At 47.3% G+C, this 12,443-nt stretch overlaps 1 protein-coding gene across 2 annotated transcripts in view; it reads right to left on the bottom strand.

Annotated features, from left to right (window-relative positions):
• The window catches only part of ITFG1 (integrin alpha FG-GAP repeat containing 1), a 49,830-nt gene that overhangs the window by 35,777 nt on the left and 1,610 nt on the right, over positions 1-12,443 (bottom strand). The window contains exons 2-6 of one of the 2 annotated variants that reach the window (XM_036345063.1): positions 11,437-11,509; positions 10,444-10,589; positions 9,352-9,409; positions 7,944-8,018; positions 120-214 (exon numbers count right to left, since the gene is read on the bottom strand). In XM_036345063.1, the coding sequence (XP_036200956.1) occupies positions 120-214; positions 7,944-8,018; positions 9,352-9,409; positions 10,444-10,589; positions 11,437-11,509 (447 nt within the window). The remainder of the gene's footprint in view (positions 1-119; positions 215-7,943; positions 8,019-9,351; positions 9,410-10,443; positions 10,590-11,436; positions 11,510-12,443) is intronic. The other variant, XM_036345064.1, reaches the window with a different exon arrangement.

Below are 12,443 nucleotides of genomic sequence, written 5' to 3'. Positions count from 1 at the left end.
TCACGTTCGTTAAGCATTTAAACATACGGTTAGAAAGTGCTTGCTAAGAACATAGGAAATACGGCCTCACAACGCTTTGGCCGTTCAAAAGAGGGAGTTTACACGGACGTGCAGCTCACCTGCTGTGAAATCTTCAGTCAGGTCGATGAATGCGTGAGAATGTGGAATTCGCATTTTACTTTTAGTGGTCAATGCAGGGTGCCAGGATAAATTCCTAAGAACAACAATACAAAGATTTTCTTAAGTCAAACATCAAATGAGCATTGTTTTAAAACAAACAAACAAACAAAGAATCGGTGCATGCAGACGTGTAAAAATTTTTACTTCCTTTATTTAGCTGTTTCACATAACCTCAGCTTCCCCACCTTACATTCTCGCTAGCAACGTAGGAGGGTTCCAATATCTCCATTTCTTTGCCAACACTTATTACTGTCCACTTGTTTTATTATAACTACCCTGTGCTCACTGGCCATTTGTATATATTCTTTGGAGAAGTGTCTACTCAAAGCCGTTGCCTGTTTGAAAATTGGGTTATTTACTGCTTTACGTTTGAGTTGTAAGAGTTCTTTATAAAGACTGAATCCTAGATCTTCATTTAATGTATGACTTGCCAATGTCTATTTTTTCTTTCTTGCTTGTCCTTTTGGTGTCATATATAAGAATTCATTTCCAAATCCAAGGTCATGAAGTTTTACTGCAATGCTTTCTTCTGAGAGTTTTATAGTTTTAGCTCTTATATTTATAGATCTTTTCTAAATACAAGAAAAAATGGTTAATTATGTTTTTTCCTGGACTGTAGTGATGGCTATCTTGTATGAATATTAATTTTAAAGTTTGAGCCATGCAAAAGAATGAATTTAAGACTCTACCTCAAACCATATAACAAAAATTAACTCAAAATGGGTCCAAGAGCTGAAACTAGAAAACTCTTACAAAAACAGTGATAAACCTTCATGACCTTGGATTTGGAGATGGCTTCTTAGGCATGACACCAAAATAACAAGCAATAAAAGGAAAACTAGATGAACTGGATTAATCAAAATTAAAAACTTTTGTACATCATAAGACATCTCATCACTGATAAGGCTCTGGTACCCAGACTACATCAACAACTCTTACAGCTCAACATCAGAAAGACAAACAACCTAATTTAAAAACGGCCCCGGCCTAGCCATTTCTCCTAAGAAGACATACAAATGGCTGCCCAGCCAACAAAAGATGCTTAGCATCATCCGTCAGAGAGGAAACGCACATCAAAACCAGTGAGCAACCGCTGCCAGGCCGCGGATGGCATCAGCAAAAGCCAGGAGTATGACGTGGTCCAGCGCCTGTGGGAGACAGGTCGGCATCCCTCAAAGCTCAGACACAGACTCACACAGGGCCCTGCCTCTCCACACGAGGCACCTACCTGCATACTGAGGGGAGCACGCTTACGTGAGAGCATCCCCCCCAGGTCCTCATCGGCAGGCATTCCCGTCCACAAGGCCCCACGCCAATCAGCCTCCTGCAAAAGGCCTTGCTCTCCTCCGACCGCTCCCCGTAACACGCTCTCCTCTAACGGCGCTGTGGTTTGCGTTGCAGCCACTGGAGGAACCGTCTCTTTGAGGGGTGAGCCCCTCCAGGCACCCTGACCCCTAGCTTTGCGCCTGCGAGGCCTAACCAGGACCTGCCCAGATGCTGGCGCCCCGAGTCAGAGGCTTCAGTAGCACCTCCCACTCTACCTCTACTTAGAATTTGCTCCCCCCATTATGTCCCAGCTCCTATGGAAGTACAGACACGTCATCTCTGAAGAGCAATTTAAGGCTCATTAAGTCCAACTTAATTGTCCACACAGTATCCACTGGCTGTGCCGCAAACAAGGTTTGCTTGTGAATTCAGCTTTGATGTGTTTGGAGAGTGGAGAGGAACAATCGCTAATCTGTGCTTGGCAGTGGGAGCCTGGGAGAGAGAATACGCATTCATCAGGAGGGATTTTTCTGCAGAGTAACTTCTTCCCAATGACCCCCGTATACACTCTTTTTAGCACACGTCAGGCTTTGGCTGTAAGCTGAACATGGCAGGAAAAACAAAACCCAGCACTACCCGCACACCCTAATTTTATTATTTTAACCAAAACCCCATGATATAAGGTTATGATGAATTTTATAAATTGAGAAACTGTATTTAGCATTTGTTGTAAGGTAATTCAATGCCAGGCATTCACGCCGTGTTCTTTCAGACTACACACAGTTAGAAATGCTTAAAATAATTTCAATTAAGTTCAATTGAATACTGGCTGGTTCACTTCTTTTCAGGATAGGCCATGCATTCATCGGTCCTTTAAACTCTAAGCGTTCAGGTATTTTTAGTTACTAACAAAATAATCAGACTCAGGTAGAGATTCTATGACAAGTTTAACCCAAAGTCATTTCAGAAGCGCTTCCTGGTGTTTCCAACAAACTTGTAATTATAGGCCGAACTGAGTTAAAAACAGGCTTTTAGGAAGTTGAGCTTAATGAGGTTAATCATGGGTCTGTGATTAATTACTATCAGCACAGCTATTGATCTCATTGCCTATAGAATTTTCTACAGGTCTGCCTTCAAGTAAGCTACAACTAGAATTTTGGAAAACTTCAAATAACCGGTGATATTTTTCCTAGGAACTATTTGACAAAAATGTGCATTTCAAATGAAGAACTGAGAATAGTGATAAGGCAAGAGTAATAAAGAGGTGATGGGCCATATCCAGTAGAAAGATGTTTTATCTGAGCCTTCCGTTGTTTTAAAAGTTTTGAATTCACTGCTAAAGCTTAAGTAAAAAGTCAGGTTTCACCTACAAACCTGGATTTCCAGCTTCCCTGGGAACAGCAGGCCTGACCACCCCTGGCGAGCGCCCGCAGGCAGCGGCTTCCTCCCGGGCCCCTCAGACGTCTGAGTTGGAAACTCCTCACGAACATTAACTGTGATCTTGCTCCCTGAACACTTCACATGAATCCTGCAGCCCATCGCAGTGTTAACGTGGATATGCGTTGCCTGTCCTCTGCTGTGTCACATGGACACCTCTGACAGGCGGCTACCTGACCCTCACATGGATGCAGGGCCCATGCCCCACGCCGCTGTGTACCAAGGCGTGCTGCATGCTCATGGTTGAGAATGGAATACAGGTACAGCTGTTTATCAGAATCAAATGGTTTAACATGTTATAGTTCAAAATAGAATTCATTTTTCCTTCTACCTTCAGTGCGGCTCTTTGTACTCAAGGTTTTTCAGTAATAAGAGCAGACACGGTAGTTCTCAAGCAACTGTGCTCACATAAGCTATAATCTCATCCGTGCTCAACTCCATTGGAAGGCCAAGGTCGCAAGTACAAGCTATTCTGATTACAAAGGAAGAAACAGCAGCGATGAAAGTGGGCAGTGCTGAGCCGGGTTGAGTGTATTGGTTGACATTTCTTGACCTCTGTAGAAAATTCCAATTATTAGCTTTTCCCCCCACGGGAAGCATACTCATGTCAAGGTGTTCTGATTTGTGGGCCTCATCACCCTTAATCTCAAAGAACAGCATTTATCAAAGAATCCATTTAAATGTAATTAATGTCAACCACAGCTTTTGGTTGCCTATGGTAACTGCTCTTTGAAGTGCCTGCTAGTCCACCCACTCTCCCCCGATCAGCCTATGCCGAATTATCATCGTTCAAGGTAGCCCAGTGAGGGCACCGCCTAGGCGATGGGTCTGGCATAAAGATGGGTCTAGCTGAGACTCTAGCATGCTTCTCCAAGCTGCCTCAGTCTTCTTTTTTGTTTTTTTTAATATCCTCACCTGAGGATATTTTTCATTGATTTTAAGAGAGAGCTGGGAGGGTGGAGAGAGAGAGAGGAACACTGATGTGAAAGAGGCACATCAATTGGTTGCCTCCCCCACACACTGACCAGGGCAGGGGTTTGAGCCTGCAACCGAGGTACGTGCCCCTGACCAGAATCGAACCCGGGACCCTTCAGTCCAGGGGCTGATGCTCTATCCACTGAGCCACACTGGCCATGGCAGCCTCGTTCTTTAGCCCACCGGCCCTCACACATTTCTGCTCAGACAGGCTCTAAAAGAATTTTGAAAATCTGTGTGCCTTTGAACACAGATTTAAATTCATTTCTAAGAAATGTAACCTAAATATTTTCATCAGCCTAGATAGCTACAAAATAGGAAATCTTCAAATCTACTAGAATTGTTGAGATTTTAAAATAAAACGATTACTCTTAAAAATGCATCCAGTGGAATATAACTGCCATGCTGAGTTGCTACGGGGACCGCCATCCACACACAAACATGGCACGCTCCTCTTCAATTGCGACCGTTCCCTCTATCCTTGACGTTGTGCCTCCATCCCACTTCCTTACAGAACTTCATCATGATGGAAAAGTTTCTATATCTGAAGTCTTCTTGGCGATCACTCGATCCTATGTCTCTGAAGAAATGCAGGTTTACAAGTCGGTATGTCAATTAAAATTGGTATCTAAGTGGTTTTGTTTATGTATCCAAGTGTTTAAAAAAAACCAGAGGTTATTTTAACTACGTGTACAATTGATAAGAACACACATTATACAGCTTGATCACGTACTAAGCCAAAGGTGAAATTGTACGGGAAATGGGTATTTGTAAGAGCCGAGAGGAGCTTTAACATGGATTGGCTCATGTGTCCTATGGCACCGCTAGAGCGAGACAGGATCAGCAGTCTACACCCACTCTTTGCCCTCACAGACTAGGTGCTAAGAATTCTTGTTCATATGTCCTATTAAAATCTCCCTGGGAATATAATACTAAGAAATTATTCTTATTTTGTTAGGTCTGATATACTGTAATTGTGTATTTTTTTAAATCCTTATTTTTTAGAGCTATATACTCAAACGTGTACAGATTACTGTGGAGAGCAGCTACGGTGTTTGGACAGGTTCAAGCCTCGTACTAATGAGAGGGCACAGTCATCTCGTGGCCACGTGCAAGTCCCAGCTTGGAGGGCAGAGCCCTCCCAGCACAATCTTAGCCAACAGCTGTAGTTGTGAGCTTGAACCTGTGGTCCGAACACGTGGCCCCACGTGCCTGTGTGATAGAGTTCAGGTGCATGTAATTGAGTGGGACTGAAATCCACGAGAATGTTGTAAACATCTTGATCACGCCCTTACTTTGCCTCCTGGCATCTGCTATAAAATAAAGACACGGCTGTGGGCGCTGGCGCTGTCTCTCCACCCGAGAGGGCAGCGTCCCACCGAGACCCAGCTTCCATTCTCTTGTCTGTCTTTTCTAATCTTTTCACCGTCCCCTCTCAGGGTCACTGAACCAGGCTGAGCTGGCATGGCACGTAAGGCGCCCTGGGGCTGAGTATGCCATTGCCGTGCCAGTTCGCCACAGATTACACATGTCTGGGGAGGGAGCTAGAAGTGAATGAGCTAAGACTGGCCAGGAGTTAATGGTGACAGCTGGACGACTGGTGCATTATGCACCAATTCATGGCTCTGTCCTCTCCCCCTGCGCATACGTTTCAAGTTTTCCGTATTAAAAGCAAAAAGGGAACTGCAGAGCTGCTGACGTAGCTGCGGGTTCAGTGTAGGGAAAATGTCTGCCCTATAATCAATCCGCAGAGCCAGGCCTCACTGTCTCACCAGCCTCCCAAAGAAAGTTATTTCTGTCTGAAGGAGTCTGACCGCATTTCTCCAGTTCACATAAATGTGTGAATATGCATCTCAAGGAAGATTATAAAAACTGCCGAGCCAAGGACAGACTACAGAGCGTAGGGCAGATCACCCAAAGCAGCCAATGGTAAGATAATGACACCAGCAGGAGGGACTGACAATTATTAAGTTTTTTTAATTCTCGCCTGAGGATACCCCCCTCCCCTGACTCATTTCTAGAGAGAGTGGAAGGGAGGTAGGAGGGGGAGAGAGAGAGAGAGAGAAGCATGGACTGGCTGCCTCCCCCACATCCCCCGACTAGGGCGGGGATCAAACCTGCCACCGAAGTGCGTGCCCTCGACAGGGAACCGACCCGCAGCCCTTTGGTGTGTGGGCCCCGCTCTGACCATTCAGTGAACCAGCCAGGGCCAGAACCAGTTCTAAAAGCCATAGTTTTTCATGAATCATCAGAGAGGCAAAATCTAATATAGAATTCACAAGGAAATAAGCTATGCGACTGTCACATGATATTCTAGGTAGGTTTCCTGTAGACCCAGGAGAAAGTCCATGAAGATTCTAGACAGGTTCCTGTGCAGTCCCAGCAACAGGCAAACTCGCAAGCCTCGTTGTGGCAGGAGTGGCCTGTGCAGCCCCCAACCCCCACCCTCCACAGCTCCTGGCCACCAAGGCAGGTCCCACAACCCCACACACATGAGGCTCCTGGCCACCAAGGCAGGTTCCCCCCCTCCGCCCCCCGCGCGGACACACACACACACACACACACACACACACACACACGGCTGCTGGCGAAGCCAAAGCAGGAACTCCCTCCACTGGCCTGTTAACCAGGGTTCTCTTCCAGGCGCTTTTCAAAGCTTGGGGGGTAAACAAGTCTCTGGTTCAGGATTCACAGCAAGTCAAAGGTCACTATGAACAGCAGCAAGACACCCACGTTCTTGACTGCAAACCTTTGGAAAAAGTGACAGGAAGTGTGACAGCTTCTCTTCATCACCTTGAATTTTAACAACTGACTCATCTGCGTGAATCAGATCTCAAAACCTAACCATAAAAATACGCGGCTTCTCCAAAGCACAGAAGGAGCCGCCATTGATTTCCAAGCCCCTGGGCAGATGATGGGTCCAGGGAAGTGTCTGTGTGCTGGGAAGGCAAGAGTAAACACTGCACTCTGTCCTCAGGAACCAAAATGTGGCTTCATTTGCAAAATCCCTCTTAGCAGTTTTGTGATCAGATACAAGAGAAAGTAGCCAAGTGGAACAGGCTAGTAGTGAAAAGTGCCTTGTCATGAATTCTGTGTTAGGACAGCTCTATTTTAAGCCTAGAGGAACTGTAATGAAGATCTTAGAACTGGCCCGGCCGGCATGGCTCAGTGGTTGAGCATTGACCTGTGAGCCAGGAGATCATGGTTTGATTCCCGGTCAGGGCGCAGGCCCAAGTTGCGGGCTTGATCCCCACTGTGGGGCGTGCAGGAGGCAGCTGATCCATGACTCTCATCATTGATGTTTCCATCTCTCTGTCCCTCTCCCTTCCTCTCTGAAATCAATAAAAATATATTTTAAAAAAACGATCTTAGCCGAAACCGGTTTGGCTCAGTGGATAGAGCGTCGGCCTGCGGACTGAGGGGTCCCAGGTTCGATTCCGGTCAAGGGCATGTACCTGGGTTGCGAGCACATCTCCAGTAGGAGATGTGCAGGAGGCGGCTGATCGATGTTTCTCTCTCATCGATGTTTCTGGCTCTCTATCTCTCTCCCTTCCTCTCTGTGAAAAATCAATAAAATATATTTAAAAAAAAAAAAAAAAAGATCTTAGAATTGCAAGGCTCCAGATGGTTTCTCCCGAGAACAGCTGCTGGGACGGGAAGAGTCCTCGCATATCACTGGTCAAGGAGAAAGTGTACACGGAAGAGCCCCAGGGCGAGGGAGGGCTGTTTACTCTGATAGGCAGTCATTGCTCACTGAACAAATACAAGGAAAAGGAAGGCAGTGCATCCCTGAGCCTGGGCGCTGAGGCGGAGAATCAGGCTCCATCCAATGACCCAGCCTGCACACGGCCCCGGGGCCTGGGTCTCCCATGTCCAGAGGGCGGGGCGATGCGGCTGCTCTCCACAGAGCGCACTTGCAGCCCCAGCCGGACCGCCCGGGAGCGCTCATGCGGACCAGACGCCCTTTCCGCGTCTTTCCCACCAAGGGTTTCCAGTGGCTAACACAATCGGCTCACACAGACACAGTCCCCATAGGGCTGACACCTACACTGAATTACACGGTAATAACCATGTCGTTTACTCACCCTCCTAACAGAATCTGTGGCTGGCTGGCTTCATGCGTGACGCCAAACACATCAGGAATTAAATCACCATTGAAGCTGGAAAGAAAACACGAGGCAGCGATTTTATCCAATTCTCAACCATGGCTTTAGAAGGAAAGGACCCCCGGGAGGGGTGGGAGACATCACAATGCTCACAGCATCTGCTGTGGTCCAGGAAGGTCAGCAGAAGGGACAGGGTCACCTCCAGGCAAAGGGTTTAGCTGTGGTCACCAGACGCTCCGGCCCTCCTGCCGTGGCCACGAGGAGAGCACGTGTCTCAGGGTCCGGCTGCACACAGGGGTGCAGGGTGAGCGGGACTAAACCTGTGCTCTAGACCCTGGGGCTGCCGCCACCTCTGCCTGACCGCGTCCATCCCCGAGGGACACGGAGACGCCACTTACTGCAGAATCTGACTCAACCTGTTCAGTCGGATGGACTTAGGAGAAATAACCGGCTGGTATCCAAGTGGCCAAAGTGGCCGCTGCATGTTGCGATAACAATGAAAACATGCAGCAATGGAAGAAACCAAGCTGAGTGCCGTAAGGAGGTCAGTCAATGGGTTTACAGAGCTCTGAGGGCCACTGATCTATTGATGTTGTGACTGTGACTTTAATAACTATGAAAGGACAGAGTGGCCATGTGCTGCCTGTCCCCCAAATGACCTCTACCGCATTCCTGAAATCCCTGAAATCTGTATTAATTTTATCCCTGTATGAGTCTGTATTGAGGAAATAAGTGAGAACATTAAGGAAGAGCTGTACAAAAGGACAAAAGTTTCTCCTAAATATAAAAACCCGTGTAAATTGCTGGAGGAAACCCTGTACTCTGGATATCCATCCATGAAGTAACAGTTTTACCCAAAAGCAGTTCTCTTAATTCTCTGACTAATGACATGGCTGGAATTACCATGGATAACAGACACAATCGTAACAGACACAATCAAAACTACAGAAACAGAAAGAAAACACAAATCCCCTCTTCTTTCAAAAATATAGAATTTCATTTTCCTCTTTCCTCCATCATGGCAAATAAATATATCAGTGAGAGCCCGGGCCCCTATCGGCTTTAAAGGGAGAGTGAATTTAGTGTCAATACTACTTAGCAAAGTAGTTTTTAAAAAATATTTATTTTTATTGATTTCAGAGAAGAAGGAGAGGGAGAGAGAATCATGGACTGGCTGCTTCCTGCACGGCCCCCACTGGGGATGGAGCCCACAACCCAGGCATGTGCCCTGACAGGGAATTGAACCGTGACCTCCTGGTTCATAGGTCTATGCTCACCCGCTGAGCCACACTGGCCGGGCAGCAAAGTAGTTTTTCATGTGAAAAATTTTATGTTACGTTTGTAAGTTTAAAGTGACTCAAAGGGAAGCAAGTGCATACATACTTACTCCATGATCAAAGGTTCATCTTGAAAAGTCCTGTTGAGCATGGTCATGTTATTAGGATCTGTAAAGAAAGCAAACACATAAATACAGGCCCTGTGGATTACCTTTATATCCACCCGTAGGAAAAAGATAGTCTTTCAATTATTTCCAAGATTCATCTCTAACGAATTCCAACTGTTACCATTACGGAGACACTACCAATAGAACTCAAACCGACAGCCCGTTTGTAAAGACAAACCACCGGGCGAGTTCACGCCACAGTGGCGACCCGCCTGACACCAACTTCCACTTGTGCTTCCCTCGACCCACCACGCGGGCCTCCTCCTTCAGGTCCGTGCTGACGGGCTGAATCTGCAGCACGAGAGAGTCCTGTCTACATCCCCATGTGACAGAGAACACGACCGAAACCCTCCAGGAACAAAGCTGTCTGCTTCGCTACGATGAACTGGCTTCAGATAAGACTGGAGGTCTGGAGGGGATGTGGTCTGACTCTCAACCCGGCTCTGCCCTGGCAGTGCCTCCCTGGGCAGCCTTTCTCAGCCAGCCTGGCACCTGAAACCTGGAGGTAAGCATGAGCCTTGCCCACTGGGTGCACTGGGAGTTCCGGAAGGCAGGCGTGTGGGGACGCTGTGGCCTGCACCTCTTCTCGGGTCTGATCACTGAACTGTGAGTCCCCAGAGGCCGGTGCAGGGCACCCAGTTTGCGGGGAGAATCACAGCGGGCGCGCACAGGGGCATCCTGGCAGGTGCTGTGCAAATGGCCACTTTCTGATGGTGAAGAGGCAGTCGCTTCCTTGCAGGCTTTGGGGATTGCCCCAGAAAGTTCAGCCTACGGTGTGCTTTTCATCCATCAAAACCCTCTAAGAAATCTCTCTTCTTAAGCTATCCAGACTGAACTGTTTTCTGGAACTGACCTCAGAACAGGTCTAGGTTGAGAATGAAAAATCAGAAAATGGACTTTTTTTTTTACACAATCACTGACACTCAAGAACTGCAATTTTTAAAAAAAATCTGACTTCAGAACAAAATTTTTGCTACATAAAAATACCCTTTCCTATCCAATGGTAAATAGTAAAAACTCCTAAGACAAATTCACCTAATGTTTGATTTTTCCCCCAGAAGATGACAGCGCTTAATCCACCGTCGACATGATTTTTGGGGAGATACGTCAGCAGGACGTCCATCTGTGAGTCTCCGTCGTAATCCCCCGGCACCACACCTGTGATCAGTGCACTGTGATTCCTGCAAGAGAAAGGACACCTTATAGTTGTCCCACACCAGATACTTCCAATGCAAAAGCTATAATTTCACAGAACCGGTTTATCTCATTCTCTTCTCAGTATCTTATCATTCCTCATGGACGTAGGCCCCTTTGATCTACAGAAGAATTCAGGATGAATGCAGAGTGGTTTTAAGAAACAAGACCATGACCAGCCCGTGTGACTCAGGGGTTGAGCATCGAGGCAAAAACCAAGAGGCCACAGATTCGATTCCCGGTCAGGGCACATGCCTGGGTTGCGGGCTCGATCCCCTGTGTGGGGCGTGCAGGAGGCAGCCGATCCATGATTCTCTCCAATCACTGATGTTTCTCTCTCTCTCCCACTCCTTTCTTCTCTGAAATCAATAAAGATATATTTTTAAAATAGAAAGAGAAAATGAGAACAGAGATCACTGATCTTTTCTCCAGTGCAAAGGACTCCCTCCCTTTACCTCCCCCCACCCCCTCCCCCTCCTAAACACGGTTGACCTGATAAGCCTGAGTGAACTGCTCCCGGGACACTCAGGAGGAGGGACAGGGAATCCCGACACATTCGGGAAAGCAGATTAGAGAGCAAGGTAGTGACAGGTGCCTGCAGGAACAGACCTGCACCCACCAACTTTTATCTATTTTCAAAGTAAGTCATTTGTAACCTTTGCTACGTTCACTATTTTCCCAAACAAATGACTTCCGACTCATACCTCCTAACTAGTGGCTCTGTGTCAACACCACAGTTGGGTGCCACTGAATTCAAAGACAATCCAACCAACTGCTGGCTGTCCCTTAGGACACTGATGCCCGTTCCACAGAAACAAATACATTTGTACTTACTTCAAGGAAACCTTCACTCTGGGTTTAAAATAGGGTGCGCTCTGGTCCGCCAAAAAGACGATTAGATCATTTCCTAAAAGAAGCGAACACAGGGTGTTAGAATAAGGTTCCCTGGTCAGACTTCCAATCAGTGTTTACAGGAACCTTCAGGGCACTTTTCTCAACAAGAAAACTTTTGTTTGGCTCCAGTTCACCTTCCCTTTCGAGGTCAGTCCCTGAGTCTGATGGGATGGAGATCCCTAGCGGTACATCACCGATCCCAGGCCCAGAGGAAGGATGGACATGGGAAACGTAGCCGGGGAAGGACTTCTGCCAGAAGTCGGACTGGTCGCCTTAAATCACGTGCCTCATAACTAATGTATATATACACACATACACTAGAGGCCCATTGCAGGAATTCCTGCAAGAACAGGGCTTCCTCCGGCTGTCTCGCTCCCTTCCGTCTCCACTGCCTCGTCTCCGCTCCCGCCTCTGCTGCCTTGGCTCCCTCCCTTCTCCGCCACTTCGCTCCCTTCTGTAGCACTTGGCTTCCTTCTATGCTGTCTTCAGTCTTCCCTCCACACCTGCATATGCAAATTAACCACCATCTTTGTTGGGTTGATTTGCATACTCGATCTGATTGGCTGGTGGGCGTAGTGGAGGGATGGTCAATTTGCATGTTTCTCTTTTACTGGTGTAGATATATATGTGTGTGTGCGTGTGTGTGTGCGTGTGTGTGTGTGTGTGTGTGTATATATATATATATATATATGACTGTGCCCAGTTTGGGTGGAGTAGCTACAGGTGTGGGAGTAGCACCCTTTCTGCAACATGTGGGGTCCTACAAAGGCAGGGAAAGTATCCGGGTCCACAGGAGGTCCCAGGCCTGGCAAGGGCCCCAAGAAATCTGGACTGGGGTCCCGTCTGTCAGGCTTGGTGTAAGCCCTTCACTCCTGTCTTCCTGGCCTTGACCTTAAACAGTACCTGGTTCTGTGGGTCCTGGAGAATGCCCTGGCCCTGTAAGGCCC

The sequence above is a fragment of the Myotis myotis genome, unplaced genomic scaffold (assembly GCF_014108235.1).
Source record: "Myotis myotis isolate mMyoMyo1 unplaced genomic scaffold, mMyoMyo1.p scaffold_m19_p_19, whole genome shotgun sequence".
NCBI classification, from domain to species: Eukaryota; Metazoa; Chordata; class Mammalia; order Chiroptera; family Vespertilionidae; genus Myotis; species Myotis myotis.
This window is presented reverse-complemented; position numbering and strand designations above follow the sequence as displayed.